The 19359-nt window shown below is 54.6% G+C and overlaps 1 protein-coding gene across 3 annotated transcripts in view; it reads left to right on the forward strand.

Moving 5' to 3' along the window:
- NCAN (neurocan) overlaps positions 1-19359 on the forward strand; it is a 77358-nt gene that overhangs the window by 21648 nt on the left and 36351 nt on the right. For all 3 annotated transcript variants that reach the window (XM_030540673.1, XM_030540675.1, XM_030540676.1), the window contains exon 3: positions 18065-18466. In XM_030540673.1, the coding sequence (XP_030396533.1) occupies positions 18065-18466 (402 nt within the window). The remainder of the gene's footprint in view (positions 1-18064; positions 18467-19359) is intronic.

Raw genomic sequence — 19359 nt, forward strand, 5'->3', positions numbered from 1 at the left:
AGGCTGGGAAATCCTCTCTAAAGGAAGTCAGTGAGGCCTCAGGGAAGTTGAGGAAGCTTTGCTGGGATGTCTGGCTCTATGAAGGCCCCCCCCCCCAGCCCAGTGCAATGCAGCCCCCTGACAGGAGCAACCATGCAGGAGGATGAGGGGAGGGTTATTATCAGCTGCAGTGAGTGCTGTGGAATGGAGCCCCCAACTGATCCCAGATAGGGAGAGCTGCCCCCCACACATTGCCAAGGAGCCTCCCCTACACCCCCCTGCCCACACATGGCCCCAGCCCTGACCCAGAAGGGTATGTATGTATGATGGGGGAGGGAAGAGGGGCTTGGTCTCTCTGGTGGTTACTGGTAATTGGGTGTGTTTTGCGGGGGAGGAGCTGAGACCCCTGACAGGACCCCGCTGAGATGTAAAAGCTTGCACCAAAGAGGCCAGCATGCTAGGCCCCAGGTAGCCACTGCCTGGCTGCAGAAGACCCGGTGTCCTGAGTTGAATGACTTTGTGTTGTACCCACCAGCTCCTGAGCCTCCCTGGATTCGCTCCATGGTCACAGATCTAGTCTCGGGGAGCAGGAGGCAGCCTGGCCTGGGAGTCAGGACTCCCAGTTCTATTCCCAGCCCTGCCACCGACTTCCTGTGTGACCTTGGGCTAGTCACTGCCCTCCTCAGTGCCTCAGTTTCCCCAACTGTAAAACAAGGACAATGACACTGACCCTGATTTGTAAAACTCTTTGGCCTTGCTGCAGAGGGCATGTGCCTGACAGAGAGCATACAGCTGTCCTGGCAGCAAACAGACCCTATCAGACCCAGCCAGGTGCGAATGCTCACCACCAATGCGCTATGTCAGCGCCTAGACACCCACCCGCTCTAACGTGTGACCCATGACCCACAACATCACTCAGCCCATTGCTGAGCCTCTATCCCCGCACCCATCCTGGGGGCTCGTCTCCCTCTGCCCATTGGGATGGGGGCCTGTTTCCCTTTGCCCACTGAGGAGCCCAGTATCTCTCCACCTGCTGGAGTGCGGGCAGGGCCTGTATCTCTTGCCTGTTGGAGCGTGGGCAGGGCCTGTATCTCTCGCCTGTTGGAGTGCGGGGGCCTGCGTCCCCCAGTGGCGTTTGAGTGGGTTCTAGCTGCAGGTGCAGCACAAGCAAAGTGTCACAGCGCCCTGCCTGGACTCTCTCTGGGAAGCTCAGTCCTTAGCGGCACAGTCCCCAGTACCACACCTTCCCTCCCCAGCCAAAACTTAAACCCGCATGACCATAACGCACATGTGCACATGCTCACAGCCAGCCCAGCAGCGAACCTCGCTAACAATCTTCAGCGAGTGTCTGGCGCGCCCAGGGCAGCTCTCTCGGCCTGTGGGCTGCCCTGGAACAGAATCACGGCTGCTGGCAGGAGGTGGCCGGTCCCACTTCTCCTGTAGTGCCGTGGCCTAGGGCTCCATCGTCTCACCCTGCCATGGATAGTGCCTGTCTGGGTGCCCCTCATCTCCGCCCCTTCTGGGATTTGGAGGAGGTGCCACCCATTTCCCTGGAGAATATATCTGTCTGGGGGGACATCCTCATCTGACCCCAGCGCCACCTGTTTGCGACACCCCTGCTGCTGAGCACCATTGTTTCCCATCACAGAGACACCCAATGACCCCAGATTTTTGGTTTGCGTTGTCTGTCTCTGTAGATGTCTGCAAGTCCCCTGTGACTCCTGACATGGGTTTCTAACAGTGCCAGCCCTATGGGTGTCAGTTTCCCGTTGAACAGAACGTCTGCAGGTGATACCCCAGGCTTCACTGGTGGGATACAGCAGTGCTAAGTAGGGATCAGCCTTTTTCACTAGACGCTTTATTATTCTGACACAAATTTCAACCAGCCCAGTGGACTGAAGATAACGGGGATTAGGGGTTACCTGTCTAAACCCAAACGTCACTGCAAACTGCTTAAACCCATGCCCACTGCACTGCGGCCCACCACCAGACGTCACGATGGGATGCACACCGCGTCTAGCAAAAACAGGGTTGATATGCTCAGTCCCATCTTAGCAGGAGTATCTTCTAGCAAGGCTATCTCAGGGCAGTGGGAATAATTGTCCAGGATGAGTGCAGGTTTTTTTCCCCCAGCCAGTGTAAATAAATCTATGCCTACATTGCTCCCGGGAGGAGGGGGCAGTTTGTCCTGTGCCACCAACATGGGCTCTTTTTCTTGGCTTTTCCTGTATTTTTTAGTCTAGGCAATAAGCTCTAAATGACCTTCATGTGTCCTTTAGCATCTTCGTCTGCAACAATTCAGGAATCCCCATCCTGCTTCTTTGAAAAGAGAGCGCCTCCCTGGGTTGGTGAGAGCATAACTGGCCCGATGGAGGGCTGTTCTGAAGCAGAGCAGAGAGGGGAGGCAAAGGAAATCTAAGAGGCCAAATTATGTTCTCTCAACCAGCTGGGGTACAGTAGAAATCAATTACATGGGGAATAATCCCAACTAAATCAAAAATAGTTGTTTTAGTAGGAACTGCTATTTAGGTTTACACCATAAATTACTGCAAACCCTTACTCTGCTCTATTGTATATTAACTGCTATCAGCGTTACTCTTATCTAGTGTCTATTATCTGCTAGTATCTTAATTAAACTCACTTTATAGGTAACAATGAACATTTACGGAATGACAGACTTTGGAATTAGAACATACGGTGCACTGGAAAATAAACCCCACCGGTGTCCGCTCCCTTTTCAGTTCCTCGGCGTTCAGCCTCTGCAAGCCTGGAGTCTGGAGGAAGAGTTCTTAGGCTGGTTAGTTCTCTCCTTGGTTGCTGGTTGGAGTTCCAGCTGTTCTGTGATTCCATGTCTTGGCTCCCTGACTGGCTCACAGTCCCTTTTCTCTCGGAGAATTTCTCTGTTCCTGACACTGCCCACTGGATACCTTCGGACGCCCTCCAGAAGTTCTGTATCACAGTCCGTCCTGTTTTCTCATCTTCACTCCAGCTCCCTCCGTCCTCCTTTCCTAAGTCAATTTCCCTTTAATTACAGTTTCTCTTCCATTACAGCTTATTTCCTTCGCATTTCATTCTTGCTTGACTTTTCTCGCCGTTTGCTAACGTTTGTCTAACGATTTCATAGAGACTCTTCAGTTAGTTTGGCTCCTGTTTATCTGCACTCCTCTTCCTTTAATTTTCCTTCTTTTCCTGTCATACCTCTGCTTGGCTCTTGCTGTCCCTTGCCCTGCTGTTCCCCCAGCTCGGTCTTTCCTCGCCCTCCTGAACTGGATGTTCTCCCTCAGCTCTGTTCCTGGCGTCCCTCCAACGACACAACTCGGCCCTACCCACTTGCTGCGGCCCTTCTTTTCTGGTGCCAGCTGTGCTGCCTTGCTGGCGACTGGACTCTCTGCCCCCAGCACTGGGCAGCCTCCCTCTGACTCCTCCAGCTGTTTCTGCCACTGCCTGTTTCACCTGCTCACAGCAGTGCTTCAGGGGGAGGGCGGGAGCCGCCAGCTGCTCTCACTCGCTGGTTTTTCCCCTTTTCCGACCTCTCCCTCTCCCCCGCCCCCAAAAAAATCCATCCCAGGCTGGAGCTCACCCCTCTTCAGCTGCCCTGAGACCAATCCTTGGAGTTCCTGGAACTCCCTCAGAGCAGCTGTTCTGGGATCCCCAAGCCACCAACCTCCTCCAAGCCACCAGCCTGCACTGCGCCCCTTGCAATTTGGGCCCAGCTGCCTCCAGTACAGGTGGGGCTGAGAATACCGTGTGAACACCAGCCATCACTCCTCCCCAGCTGGATGTGGCAATCCCAGCTCAGTGTTTGTCGGAGGCTGGAGAGGCATTTTTTAATCAGATCGACATGTACAGTGTCTAGCTCTGGACTCGGCTGCAGAGCCCTTTTGACAAAAGCCTCAGTAATCACCAGCTCTTGCCCGGGTTCGTATTCAACATGCAAATCCTAGCACTGGAGCTAAACAACTGATCTCTGTGTTCTCAGGGGAGCCGGGGGGCGTTTGCTAGCCCCCCTTGGCAATTGCTGTAAGCGGTTTATGGTCAGTTTCAGCTAGCGCTGGCCTCCCATCAGTAGAGTCACGACACTTTTTATGCCCAGGGACTCAGGCCAAATCCGCCTTCTCTATCTGAGCACATTGGCACTCAGGTTTTGTTAGTTGCTGTGACGCAGAAGCCGCTTGTCTCCTGTTGGGACCGTGCTGCTGTAAGGGCCTGTGCCAGCCAGTCCCCTCCTTGGTGCTTATTGTCTGTCATTGACCCTCAGGACTGGGGCCTCAGTCAGTTTCTCAGACTCCAAGATTTGCATCGCGTGTCCTTTGGGTGCTCACAGATTGCTGTTCAGGCAGCTGAGTGAGGCATATTTTCTCTCCAAAGTTCGCCGTGACAAGGAAACTTTGTTCCACTCCCTTGTTGTTTGGGGCAAGTGTGCTGGGGATGGCGTCGGCCTTCCTGTGACCTGCCTGTCCCCTCCGCTGGGCTAATATCTCTTACACGGACTTTGCATTTTTGTTTATTCAGCTTTAGCCCAGCAGCTCTGGCTCTTCCTAGAGCCACCTGCAGCCTGTGGTCACTCTGCTGTTTCCCCCCACCCCCAGTTCAAACGTCATCTCTGCAGAGCTCGTATATTCACTATACTGTCAAAAATGCATTGTGTTTTCCAGGTGAAGCCCCTCGGGGACTGACCACGCCCCACTCGGCCGCCTGTGGAAAGTGTCTCCCAAAGGGATGTGCACAAACGGGTGCTCTCTTGTTCTGAGTGCACCTGCCAGAACCCTGCTTGTGCGTCCACCATAGAAACACATCTGGCAACGGCGAGCACCCCCGGCAGACTTTTCCCCCTGGGTGCAGTGGGAGCCATTCCCTTTTTACAGATCCCGTCCTCTGGGGACTGTGCCTTAGCAAAGGGTTCCGTGTTTTCCCTACAGTTCCCAGTGAGCACTTCCTCCCTGTCGGCTCCGCGATCACTCTGATTCCCAGAGCAATGGGCTGGGCTCTAATCTGTGCTCTCTGGAGAACTCCCCAGATGACATCCTCAAACTCTGCCTCAGTTGATAAGGCCCCTCTAAACCCTCCAGTGAGTGCACCCCCTGCGAGGCCAAGGGCGTGATGTGCTTCTATATTTACAGCTCCCTCCAGAAGCGGGAGTTTGCCTAGCAAGCCACAGAACGTGAGGCCGGGGGTGCTGGGAACCGCACCCTGCCCTCCCTCCGTTTCCTGGGGGTGAGACCCCCTCTGCTCCCGACAGCCTCAACCACCATCCCCTTTCGCTCAGTAACTTCTCAGACAACCACTGTGCACGTGGCTGCTATGGTTCACTCCTGCGCTCGGCCCTGCACGGAGAGGACTTTGGGAGAGAATCAGTGTTAACGATCCCTGATAAAAAATAGCAAAGAATAAACTGCTAATGACCGGTAACAAACCGCCCGTGATAATTAGTCAATAACAATGCATTAACTGGCATTAACAGGCAGCAATGGTTTGTAATGAACAGTCAGAACAATCGCTGGCTTCTGGCGGGGCTCGTGCTGGGGACTATAAAACCAGATCAGTTTTAGTATCCAAGTCGCAGAACAAGACACTAAATAGGTGGTAACAGCAGCAGGCCCAGAGTGGAGATGCCGGCTCTGCTCCTTGCTGACTAGCGGGGAGGATTCAGTGGCTGAAATGCAGGAGTTGCAAGGGGTACTTCCCCTCCTCCCCTCATGTCATTAACATCACTCCAGAGCCAGGCACCCACATGCTCCTCTCCCCTCCAGGATCTCCTTTCCCAGCAGTCCCCAGAGAGGCGCTGCTGTTCCCTAAGATCTGTCTCATTGTCCAGCCATGTGGGCCTTGCTTGATGGCTACCATTTGCTCTGAAGGCTCTGCCAGGCCGGGGGGCTCCACCTGCCCTGACGCAGGGAGATCTTTGCCTGCTGCTGGGAGCCGGCTCAGAGCCGCCTGCCACCAAGCTGCACCAGGATGGATTTATCCAAGCAGGTCTGGTAACTGCAGTGTCCAAAAGCAGAGAGGTTTGGCACTGCTGACTGGATGCAGCCGTGACTTCACCCGAGGCAGGGGAGATGCAGGGTCCACATGCACCATTGTGCACCCTCGTCTGCCTAGCGCAAGGACCCCGGGAGCTCCTGGGGGACACAACTGCTCCCCTTGCCCTTCTGACTGGAGTCAGCTGGGGGCCCCCCGCCAGCAGAGTGCACTGAGCATCCTAATGAGGGTCCCCCCAGCACCCTGTCACTCCCCGTGGCAGGTTACTTGTTCACACTATTTTGACTCCCTCAGTGCAGGGAAATAACGCAGCTGGCAAAGTAGGTTTGAGTCCGAACACTTCAGAGTGATTGCAGGCCTCAGGGGCAGGGGCTGTGGGGCAGGAGGGGCCATGCACCAAGTGGGGGCACAGGGCAAGAAGCAGGACACTGAGGCAAGAGGAAGATTAGCAAAAGAAAAGTCTCCCCCAGTTCGCGTTTTCCCTGGCAGTCCCGGAATCCTCCACCGGAGAATCTTTGAACCCTTAATCCCGTTTACTCCCAGTCTCCGAGCTCGTCAGCCAGGATGGGTTTGGCGAATGCCCCGCACTAGCAGCTCCTCACAGTGTGAATCCCCCCCCCCGGCCAGGATTAGTCGCCTGCTCCACATGCATCAGGGGGTCCCCCTCAGGGATTATTTGTGGCCCTGCTGCGGCGACTGCTGAATATGCGTTTACCCAGAGGCCAAGGACAGTGCAGGGAGCTTCACCCCTGCCCATCCCTCCCCTTGCCTGGGGAGTAGGGTGGGTTCCTTCGGCCCCCGCACTGCCCCAGCTAGGGCCAGCCAGGGTGCGGGAGGGGAAATCTTCTAGAGGGGAGGGGATCTCTCCGGGGGTGGGATCCCAGGCCCCGCCCTGGCCCTGCCCTGGCCCTGCCCAGATTTAAAGCCAGCGCCCCCAGTCACCTAAACACCTCGCGCCATGCTGCGGGCAGCATGACTCAGGAGCCTCCGCGTCCCCCCAGGACGTGCTTGGGGTACACGCGGTGCCATCAGCGCCCTCAGCACAGCCCTGGGGAGACACGGTTTCTGCTCTGCACAGCTCCCCACCTAGGACAACGAGCCGCTTCATCTCAGGGCAGGGGCCACTGCAGTCCGGGTCTGGTTTGATATGCACTTGCTGCTGGCAGTTCTCTGCCACCTGCCCCTCTGCCCGGCCACAGTTCCTTGCAAGGATGGTGGAAGCAACAGCTCCTGTGAAGGAGGGGCGGGCAGTGGCCTCAGGGCAGGGGCACGTGGAGGTGGTGGTGGAGGAAGTCGAGACCTTGAGGCTGCAATGAGGGTGGGTTGGCAGCGCAGGGCCGCCAAAGGGAGGATGAGATGCTTGGCCCGGCTGCTGTCGGAGGAGCGGAAGCGACGCTGGCAGGAGGCGACACAGGGGTCGGGGAAGCCAGTGAGGAGGGGGCAGTGACAGGCCAGAGGAGATAGTGAGGGCCCTGTGGGGAGTTCTAACCGGGTGCATAGAAAGATAAAGTCTGAGCTTCGAAACATTCCAGAGGAAGCAGCAGTGAGGGTGGGGCCCAGCCTGGATGAGTGGGGACCGTGGGGTGAGTCCAAAGCATGGTCCTTGCTGTGGGGCTCTGTTCATCATGCAAATTCCCTACACGCTGAGACCGACTGTGCATTCCCTGGCATTGGGGGCTTTTCACCTAGTCATCTGGGGCATCTTCCCAGCTCCCCACTCCCAAAACCAGGTCCTCTAGCTATTCAGTCTGCTTTGTTATCATAGGGTTTCTTGGGATCATGGGGCTGAGACCCATCAAACTCATCCCATCCCCCAGACCAGGAGCGAGCCTTTAGCATGTAACACGTGACCTGGGGCTGGATGCAAACCTGTGACCCAGAGGTGAAAAGATCTGTGTTCCAGCCCCCTAGGCTCCCAGAGCATCTCTCCCAGGTGCCAGAACAGGAGTGTAGGAAGAGACTGAAATGAAATATGAATAAAACATGCCCCCCCACCCACCTTCCGCGTGGCCTGCACTGTGAAAACCCATCCACACACTCCCTGGTGCAGAGAGCAGAGCAATGTAATGAGAGGGGCAGAGCATTAATAGGATTGCAAAGCAGGGTCACTGGGTATTAAGCTAAGTAGAGAACGGCCGTAATGAGGAGCATTATTTATTACCAGACGTCTCTTGCATCAGAGTTGTCAGGAGAGCCGAGCATGTTAGCCTGGGCGTTTGTGAGAGCCATTTCACCAGGAGGAGAATTAGGGATTTACAGCCCCAGAGCCCCATGCTTGTGCTGCCTGGTGGCAGATTAGCTGGGTGAGGAGTTTAGCACTGTGAGGGCTGGAGGTGGGCTGGGAATGACTTTCCTGCCTGGTGTGCTGTACGCAGGCAAGAGCAGATTTATGGCTGGCAGAAGGGGGTACAATTCTAGCCCAGGCAATGGCATGGTGCCTGCTTATGCTGGCAGGAATTGGGCACCTTCTCATGTGGTGGCCCGGTGACTTTGTGGGGCTGGCTGTTATTCCATGGTCCATAAAGTACAGCACAGAAATTAATGATCTCATCCCCGGTTTACAGAGTCACACATGCCTTGCCCAAGGCTGAAGCTGGTGTCAGTAGTGGGATTAGAATGCAGGCGTTCCCAGCTCCCAGGCCTGTGCTCAGATGGCTCAGCTCACCCTTCTCCTACGCATGCATCCGTCCTGAGCAAGAGCACTCAGGAGCATGGGACTCCAAGGAGATGCTGTCGGATCCACCTCCTTTGGAAGGCAGGAGCAGACATCGCAGTGCTCAGCCCTGGGGAGCTGTGGATCAGAGGGGATCCCCAGGATAGTGTCTTGAGCAGAATAGGACATGCTGGAGTCATGTGGGTGTCAGAGATTCCCAAACTGAACCCAGCTGCTCTCAGCCTGTCAGATCCTGTCAGCAGTGTGCCCTTGTTGCCAAGAAGGCCAATAACATATTGGGCTGTATTAGTAGGAGCATTGCCAGCAGATCGAGGGAAGTGATTATTCCCCTCTATTCAGCACTGGTGAGGCCACACCTGGAGTACTGCGTCCAGTTTTGGGCCCTCCACTACAGAAATGATGTGGACAAATTGGAGAGAGCCCAGCGGAGGGCAACGAAAATGATGAGGAGGCTGGGGGAACTGGGGTTATTTAGTCTGCAGAAGAGAAGAGTGAGGGGGGGATTTGATAGCAGCCTTCAGCTACCCGAAGGGGTGTTCCAAAGAGGATGGAGCTCGGCTGTTCTCAGTGGTGGCAGATGACAGAACAAGAAGCAATGAATGGTCTCAAGTTGCAATGGGGGAGGTCTACTTTGGATATCAGGAAACAGTATTTCACTAGGAGGGTGGTGAAGTACTGGAATGGGTTATCTAGGGAGGTGGTGGGATCTCCATCCTTAGAGGTTTTTAAGGCCCAGCTTGACAAAGCCCTGGCTGGGATGATTTAGTTGGGGATTGGTCCTGCTTTGAGCAGGGGATTGGACTAGATGACCTCCTGAGGTCTCTTCCAACCCTAATATTCTATGATTCTATCCCCAGCAATAAAAGCATAATAATTAAGTACAGCACCTTGCACAATGGGCTCCTGGTGTGTGACTGAGGCTCCTAGGTGCTACCACGATAGAAATAATACATTCATAAGATTTTAACAACGATGGTTGACTGGGAGTGTCTGTTTTGCACACACTTCCTGCGATCCCTTTAGTCCTCTCATTCAGTCTATAAATCAGCCCCTCTCCAGAGAGATAAACTGCTTCAGCAAATGCCCTCAACAAGTGATTCAGCTCACTACCCGGTCATTTATGAAGGGGATAAAAGCAGTTTATGGCTTTACGTAATTAGATGTATTGATGCCGGGTCTTTATCCCTGAAGGGGAGCGCAGCCTAGCTTGCTTATTTCCTCTTCCTTCTATTTTAAAGCAATTTTTGCAGCCACTCAAAACCCCTCCTCCCCAGCCACAGAGCTCAGATTGCTCCTCGCGGATATCCCTTCGTAGATGAACAACTGCTTCAAACACAAGCATAACAGAAAGAGAGACCAGGGAGCAGGAAGGCTGGGAGGGGGGCACACAGAGGGTGGTAGAACAGGTGTGCCAGGAGGAAGGGTAGGGCAGTGTATATCTCACTGCACAACCGTGCATGGGAAGAGGAACCAAGATGTGTAGGGCAGGGTGAGTCTGTAAGGGAGAGGAACACAGCTCTCAAAGCAGCTGGGGGAAATGCAGGATCTGAAAATGCCAAGGCTTGCAGGACTGGTGGAAAAACTGCAGGGTATTTGTGTTATGGTTGGCGGTCACCAGGTGGCGCCATTCCATGTTGCCTCACAAGTTCTTTGTCTCAGTGTGTAAGCCATGTACCATCCTTGACAAAACACAGCATTGTTTTTAGTTTTGTTATGCAGTAGCTTTGGTGGGAGCTGTTGCAAACAGCAGGAGTTTGTTCCCTGCTGTAATCTTTGTAACTAGAGTAATTTCTCAGGGTGGAGTTGCTCCCAAGGAGCCAGACATTGATGTTTGGGCTGGGAGTCCTGACAAAGGAGATTGGCTGCATGCTGTTTGTGGCCACCTCTGTTCCAGGACTGGCAAGTATAGGGTAAATAAACCAGTTACTCCAGGAAACTACCCAGATTCCGTATCACTGATTTCTCCTCAACAGGAAACTGATTTTTAGCCTCTCCCCTCCGCAGGCCCACTGCCACTCGACAGAGTAGGAAACTGATGCACAGGAAGGGGAAGTGTCCTGCTTAAGGCTACTTAGAGAGTCAGCAACAGAGCTTGAAACAGAACCCAGGAGTCTTGATTCTTGTGCTCACCATTAAATCATGCTGCTTCCCTCTACAGCCAGGCCATTGTAAAAAATGGAGATTAGGAAGTTATGGGGCAAAAATAAAAGCCCCAGACCCTGTGGCTTCGGCTGAGGGAATAATCTTTCTCAAAGTGTGGAAGGGATGGAACATGACTTCCTGGCTTCGGAGCATCAACTGAGCCCAAATTAATGGGGGTCAGGAGAGAACCTCCCCAGGGGAATTTTATCCTAGTGCTGTCCATTGCAGATCATCTGCAGCATGTGGCGCTGCCCTCTGTGAGAGGGGGATACTAGATTGGATGTCTCAATGATCTGATCCAGCCTGGCAGTTCCTGTGCCCTACCCTAAGAAACCCCACTTTGCACTCCAGTGATTTCAAGTGTCCCTACAGCGGCTAAGCTACAGGACTGCGCGACAGAGCGGGGCAGAGAGAAACGCAAAGCTGCTGAGGGGCAGGGGGGGAGACAGCAGGTTGTCCTGGAGAGATTACAGCCCGGTAATTATGCCCGGGGCACTTGGATACACCCTAAGGCATGCTGACTGGAATCTAGCCACATGTGGCCTGGTGACCCCGGGGTGGGGGCTGCAGGGAGCTGGGCAGTCCATGGATGCTCTGAGCTTGCTGATTTCTTGCCTCTGTATTTCTGGTGCTCTCCACATTGCGCTCGCTCTGTCAGTGGGTAGCTCCATCAGCCCGCGGAGGGGGCTCTTATCGGGAAGCTTAATACCAGGGGTAGGGTGTGTGAACCCTGGAGATTCAGCCTTGGAGGGATGGGTTTAATTAGCAAAGTCTGCCTCCAAGTGCCAGATGGGGAGTGGCACAGGGGTGGGGGGAATTAGCCAGGCCCTTTTATGCTCTTCCCCTGGGGGCCTTGCTGATATCTCAGACAGCACAGCCCACCTCACCCCTTAGAACAGGGCTCCGGCGCAGTGGTGTTTGTCACAGCTGGCTGCAAAATGACATCCACGCACCCACCACGGGGCTTGCAGCTCCTCCCTGCCCCTCCCAGGATCCAGTTATTAATTCGTCGCTGGGTCTGGGCACCTGAGTCCAGCGGGAGCCGGTTGCATTCAGGGTGACCTGTTCTGCTGAGATAAAGAATCCAAGGCCCTAGCAGGGAGTTAACACCTTGGCCGTGTCAGCAAAGAGCCCAAGCCACCTTCTGTGTGTATCCAGGAATGCGTGTGGCTGGAGGGGGCAGAGATAATCGCAGACTTGGAGCCTTGGGGAGTCGGGGGGAGCTTACTCCCACCCTGTACTCCTGTAGGCTGGCCGGAGAGCCACGTGTCGGCCCCGCCACACTCTGTCCACTCTCATGAGTGACACAGGTTTGGGCTGGGGGATCGGGAGGGGATCTCTAAAGAACCTGAGTATTCAGAACATGGAGCTCCTCCCACTGGGTTCGTATCTGGCTGCCAGATGCTGGGAATGGGCAACAGGGGATGGATCCCTTGATAAATTGCCCTGTTCTGTCCATTCCCTCTGAAGCACCTGGCACCAGCCACTGCCGAAAGACAGGCTACTGGGCTGGATGGACCACGAGTCTGACCCTATATGGCCGTTCTTATGTACCAAGGTCGGGCAGTGGGCCCACTCTGCCCTCTGGAGGGGAAGTCCAACCAACCTCCAGTCTGCATGCAGTGACTAAAGATCCCATGTGGTGTTTGGCATAAGGGGCAGGGTATTAACCTTGGTGTCCTGGTTCCATTCCAGCTCCATCCTGCCTCCCCGTGGTGTTAGCCATGTCCCACATCACTCATCGCTTCCCATCCTGCCCTGCAGCACCTGGTGCCAGGTTAGCCATCATGCAGCAGGAGAGGTGCTGTCCAAGCTAAAAGAACAGGAGTACAGGCTAACACGGCTGCTACTCTGAAACCTTACCCAAGCTAGTTCCCCGGGCTCACCAGGCAGGGCCGGTGGTGGTGGTGGTGGCTGGCTGGCTGCCTGCAGCTGGAGGTTAGGGTGTTACTCACAAGGCAGCGCTAGGAGGTGTCTCAGCAGATCATTTTGCTGTTGCTCTTGCACGCTAATTGCGTCCAGCTGGCCAGAGGGGAAATCAATCACAGCACAGGCTGGGGAGCACCAGTGTGTGTGTGTCGTTAATTCTGACGAGGCTGAGTCCTGGTGCCCTAATTGCCATCTGCAGCTTGCCAAGCAGAGTCTCTGCTAACAGTCTGCTGGTTTCAGGAATTGCTTCAGGTATGGCCAGCCCAGTGAGCAATGAAGCTGCAGAGTCAATGCCAAGCCAGGCCCTCTCCCTCCGAGATGGGTTTTGCTGATGCCAGACGATCAAAGCCCATGATGCAGGAGGGTCACTGGGGAAGGGAATGGGGAGCAAGCCCACCTGCCGGGTTATGGGGTCCTCTTAACAAGGGTGTGGGAAAATCTGCAAAGGCTTTGACTCAGGTGAGGCTACGCCTGGAGACAGCTTGGAGCTGGGCATTACAGATAGATCCAGTCATGTGGGGAAAGCCTCAGTGTGCAGCCTGGTGCCAGCTACCAAGTTCTATGTGCTGCTGGATCATGTGCCAACATGGGGGGATCTCCTCCAGTTTGCCAGCAGCCTGGAATGATTTCACTAAGATTCAGTGGTAAAGCAGTGATGGGGTATGCGGCAGACCCAGGATTAACTGGAATCTACCTGAAGCAGTTCCGGGCCATCCTGATGTGGTTTGTGCTCTGCTGTATAAAATGGGAGGGAAATTTCTACCCCAGTTTTTCCCAAGTCCTTTGATCTGGAACGTGGCCCTGGTATTTGGGCTGAGAGGCACCGGTCAATATTGTCATACCAGGTGGTGCCATTACCGTCTCCAGATATTTTGCCTAGTGAGCGAGCAGTGTCCTTGAAGCCATACTGCATTGTTGTTAGTTTGGTGATGCTTTGGGGCACTGTAGCAAGCAGCGGGGAGTGGAGCTAGTCAGTTCCTGGGGCAGAGTTGCTCCCCAGGAATCAGTTCCCTGGTGTTTGGCTTGAGAGTTCATAGATTCTATGGCCACATGGATCCCTGTGCTCACCTTGTCTGACCTCCTGCGTAGTACAGGCCAGAGAGTGCCCTGAATTAACTCCTGTTTGAACTCAGAGCGCATCTTTGAGAAGAATATCCAGTCTTGATTTTCAAATGTCCAGTGCTGGAGAATCCACCACAACCCTTGGTAAATTGTTCTGTGAGTGTTTAAAAACAATTGTGCCTCGTTTCTAGACTGAATTTCTCTAGGTTCAACTTCCAGCCATTGGAGCTGGTTAGACCTTTGTCTGCTAGATTGAAGAGCCCCGTGTTATAGAATTTGGGCTCCCCATGGAGGTACTTGTAGTCCAGGGGTTGGCAACCTTTCCGAAGTGGTGTGCCGAGTCTTCATTTATTAATCTTATTTAAGGTTACGCGTGCCAGTAATACATTAACGTTTTTAGAAGGTCTCTTTCTATAAGTCTATAATATATAACTAAACTATTGTAGTATGGAAAGTAAATAAGGTTTTTCAGATGTTTAAGAAGCTTCATTTAAAATTAAATTAAAATTGCAGAGCCCCCTGGACTGGTGGCCAGGACCCAGGCAGTGTGAGTGCCACTGAAAATCAGCTCGCCTGCCGCCTTCGGCACACGTGCCATAGGTTGCCTATCCCTGTTGTAGACTGATAAGTTGCTTCTTTGCCTTCTCTCTGTTAAGCTGAATAGATTGAGCTCCTTGAGTCTATCACTACAAGGCAAGTTTTCTAATTATTCTTGTGGCTCATCTCTGAACACTCTCCAACTTATTAACATCCTCCATGAATTGTGTGCACCAGAACTTCACAGAGTATTCCAGTAGTGATCACATCAGTGCCAAATCCAGAAGCAAACTAACCTTTCTACTCCTAGTTGAGATTCTTCTCTTTATGCATCCCAGGATTGCACTGGGAGCTCAAGTTCAGATGATTATCCATCGTGACCCACAAATCCTTTTCAGAGTCACTGCCTCCCAGGATGGTCCCCTGTGCTCTGAGAATGGCCTGCATTCTTTGCTCCTAGATGTAGGACTTTACATTTGAGCAAAAGTTCAGACAGAGGGAAGTGGCTGTGTACCATTTGTGGCCACCTCTGTTCCAGGTCTGGTGTATATGATGTAAATAGTTACACTAGGAAAATACAGAGACTCCACTTCACTTATTCCTCCTCCAGTGGAAACTGACCTACAAGGATATGGCTCAGCAGAGGGGCAAAAATAGCATTCATTGCAAGCTCTAAGATCCAGCTTAGAACACATAAAGATGCTAACGGTGTCAGGCATGGTCCAGGGGATACCACCATGGGGGTTTCCATTTGCACATGGTTTCTATTTTCATATGTGCTGGCACCACCTAGAAATTGATGGCACCACATGGAAGGGCCCCCCACCTGGACTCTACGACGTTGAGGTAGATTAATCCTTGCAGTGCAGTTCTTTGATGCCCCCCTAGGGAACGCCATCCCAGGCGGAGAGCCTGGCAGATTCTGGATTACTCATGTGGAGTGGGACACGGCTTTCCCTGGGGCGCTGCTTTGCATACAGCTCAATCCCTTGTGGGGCTGGTGGACCAAGTGCAAGGAGCTAGAGCAGGGATGGCAGGCAGGGAGTTTGCAAACACAAACCTCACAGTAAAAGCTGGTCCTCGGGCCTCAGAGAGACCTGGCCAATGGGCAGCTCAAAGATTTCCCAGCACGGAGCCCCCTCTCCCCCCCGTCATGCTGCACGCACCAAGGAGCCTTGGTTTCTGGCCTTGACAGCTCCATAGACCAGCCCACTGCATCCACGGGACCTTCGTTACTCGTCTCAGAGCCCAGACCTCTCGCTTTCCCCCTTATACACCCCGGGGCAGGGGTGGACTCTGTGGGTGCCATGGCAACCCAATAGGCATGGCAAAGGGCCTTTAGCTCAGTGCCCCCTGTCCACTGTCCACTCAATAGTCTGGCTGCCATAGGAAGCTCTTAGCAGTGGGGCCCCGGCTGGAGGAACATGGGGAGGAACAGAGCCTCTGGCCTGGGCATGTCACATTTGGCAAGGACAGGCTGGTAACATGGCCACACCATTTGGCTAGAAGAAGCTCAGGGAGATGGGGTTGCATTGCTGGTAGTGGGGAGGGGGGAGGGTCCAGTCTCTGGCCTGTATCTCAAAAACTCCCCCTCCCTCCTTATCATGTGAATTGGGGTAGCTCCTAGAGGCCCCAACCTAGATCAGGCCTCACTATGCCAGGCAGCTCTTCAGGGCAGCGCTCCCAGTTATATCACCAGCCTCACAGCATTTTCTTTAAGCCCCAGCCTCTGGATTCATGGGATTAAGTGCAAGTCTCAGCTTTCATTTTATTTCAAAAGGGTAAGTTTCTGGCTCTGCTGGTTGCAGAGAAGAGATGGAAAATGGCCCCATCACCAGAAAGCAGAAGGAAAGAACCCTCTAGTTATCATCCTGTTTAAATCTCTTCACTAGGAAGCCAAACTTATGATTTTTGATGACTGCTTCATGGTCTGTGATCATTTGAGGTTCACAGTATTGGCTGGGGGAAAGGAAGGTTCATTAACCCGATTTTCCAGAGAAGGAGATGTAAGGACTTGACCAGAGTCAGACCCTGCCAGGACCGGAGCCTAGATCCCTCCCGTCTCAGGCCCCTGCCTCCTTCCTTCAGAGGCACCTTCCATTTTGCATTCAGACTCCCCTCTCTGGAGGAGGCACCTGCTGCATTTTCTCACAGGAGACTCAGCTTTTATTCTTGCCTATGGCAAAGCAGAGCCCTGGGGGCGGGGGTTCAGAGTACGTTTGAGAGGAGAGAAGAGGGTTGAAAACATGCAATTAAGAAGGAGAATTGTTAATTGCAGCTTAGAAAGGACTCCTGATCTAAGCTGATATTTAGCTACTTTATCTTCCACTCGCTAAAGAACCTGCCCAGGTCACCCCTCCCATCACTGCACCTGCATCCCAGCCCCAGTGACAATAGCCCAGGTTTGCCAGGGCTGCTTTTATCCCAGGCTCCCTGCTGCAGGTGTCAGCACTCATGCAATTAAGCACAGCTTGGGCCAATCAACCTAGCTGCCTGCCGGGACCAGATTGCCTGCCACCCTTTCATACCCAGACAGCTCTGCTGCTAAAGCCATCCCAGCATCTCCAGCACTGTGTGTGCTATGTAAGAGCACGGAAAAGGGTCCTAGCAGAAGAGAGTCATGGGCCGTCCAGCCTAGCCAGAGGCCTGCTTCTAGCCATGCCCTGTGCCATCTGCTGCAGAGGTAGCAGATAGCTCTATGGTGCTACAGAACCTGGGGGCTGGCTGGAGGTCCCTTGCAGTGCATCTGTCAGTGCAGCAGCAGGTGTATGCTGACCACAGACTCGCTCCTCTGATCCTGCTCTCACCTGCCCCCAGGTAACCGGTATCCTCCCCAGCAGCGAGGTCACACTGGGGCCCATTGATGTCTACAGGGCTTTTCCTTGTGAACAAAGGCGGCAGGGCCTTGCTCTGTGCTCCCAGCCTGGCTTGGTGGGAGCCTGCCATGCTGTTCTGCAGAGGATTTTTCCAGCTCAGTGCTGGAGATCCGAAGCTGAGCTTCGACAGGGGATACCACCACAGCCCAGGGGCCTTCTGACCTGGCGGGTCTGGTTCAGGCTGTCTCAGCACCTGCCGCAGCTCCAGGGCCAAGGGGGTGAACGCTAGTAACCAGAGCTGATCTGCATCCCCCTGCACTGAGCAGGACCCTGCTTCCTGCCGCAGCTCACTTGATTTATACCAGTCATCCAGAAAGCGCACCCAGTGTCTGCAGTGTGGGAGTGATCGCAGGCCTGCAGGGGGAATGGATACCAGCCAGGAGGGGTGCAGCCACTGGCGCTGGTATAAACTGCCCCTTGCCTGCGCGTGAGTCTGCAGGTGTCAGCGAGGGATCGACAGGGCTGCTTGCTCTTGCCCTGTCCTCGCCGTGTGACGCTCCCAGGGAATGGACGCTCTGAGAGTTGCCCAGTGGGAATGGATCACAGAAGCTTGGGGACCATGTGGAAGACCTGGGCTGAATGCTCATCATCATGGGGCTGGGGGCTGGAAATGGACCCCAATAGCTTCCCGGTGGCAGCCCAGCACTGCCGGATCCCAGCCGGCCACAGCGAGAATGAAACTGTCGGGGGAAATGCAAGGGACTTTTCTGCACCCTGGAGTCGGTTCCGATTTGAGCTTGGGGTCGGTTCTGAGTCTGAGATGCTTTGGCCAGAACATGCGTCTCTGTCTCTTTCCCTCTGCTGTGCCCATCACAGGGGTGTCACGCTCTCCCCAGGGTTACACCTCCCTCTGATCCCCTCTCCTCTTTATCTCTCTCTCCTGCAGGCTCCCAGGACAATGGGAAGGTGATTCGCATCAACAAGGTCCAGCACCAGCCGCTGCGTGTGGGGCTGGCTGAGCCAGTGGCCTTGCCATGCCTCTTCTTGCTCCAGCCTTCAGCCTCGCTGGGACCCAATGAGCCACCAGACCCTCCTCGCATCAAATGGAGCAAGGTGCAGGCGGCATCTGGGCAGAAAGAGGACGTGCCAGTCCTGGTGGCCAAGGATAATGTGGTGAAGGTGGTGAAAGCCTACGAGGGGAGGGTGTCCCTGCCTGGCTACCCCAGCAACCGCTACAATGCCACCCTGATGATCAGTGCGGTGCGGGCCAGCGACGCTGGGCTCTACCGCTGCGAGGTGGTGGCCGGTGTCGATGACGAGCAGGACCTGCTGCCCCTGGAGGTCACGGGTGAGCTAGACGCATGGCAGCGTGTGGGGGGAGGGGCACGCCGGCAGGATAGGGGTCGTGAGCCATGCAGGCCTAGCACCAGAGTGTACACTTCTTCTGTCACCTGCTGCTCTGCATCCCTCACCCCCACCTCTGCGGTGATGCACAAGCCAAGCAGGTGATTAGTTTCCCATTGGATGCCTACGGGAGAGCCACTGTGGGAGTGTCGGCTACTCCAGGCTGGCCAGAGCCCAGCCATTGCCGTGTGCTGCCAGTCCCAGGAGCTGGAGGTGAACTCAGCCCTGGGGGCAGCCGGGATCACTGCAGCTGCTGCTGCACGGTATAATAGCAGAGTAGGCAGTGGCACTGCTATCTCTCAGGGCAGCCCTGGCTCTGGGGCCGCTGGCTCTGGGGGTCTCTCCTTTGTTGGCAGGACTGTCTGGCTGTATGTAGGTGTGTGTGTCATGTGCAGGGGTGCACCATCTCTTCACCCCGGGACGCTGGAGTCTCAGTAACTTGCAGTGTAGTCACTTGGGCGCCCCCGTAAGCAGCTTCCCGCTGATGCGAATGGCTCGTGCTCAGGCTGCACATCCAGCTGGTGTCCAAGGGGAACTGATGGAGTCTTTCCACCCTGACAGCACATGGCTAGTGACTCCTCCTCTGTCTGCACATAGCCCCGTTCTGGCGCTGTCAATGCTCCACGAGCGAATGCTGCTGGCTGCTTCTCAGCCTCCTCCTGAGGCTTCCCCTTGGAGCTCTAGCGGCTCCGCAGGGCTGTAGTGCTTGCAGACTGGGGCCTTGCACGTGATTTGCTTTGCTCTTTCAGAGGGGTCTGCTGCTGGCTCCGGGATGGGAGTGGGGGTCTAGTGGGTTACAGCAAGGGGAGGACTGGGAGCCAGGACTATTCCCAGTGC

Source organism: Gopherus evgoodei, chromosome 22, assembly GCF_007399415.2.
Source record: "Gopherus evgoodei ecotype Sinaloan lineage chromosome 22, rGopEvg1_v1.p, whole genome shotgun sequence".
In the NCBI taxonomy this organism is placed as follows: Eukaryota; Metazoa; Chordata; order Testudines; family Testudinidae; genus Gopherus; species Gopherus evgoodei.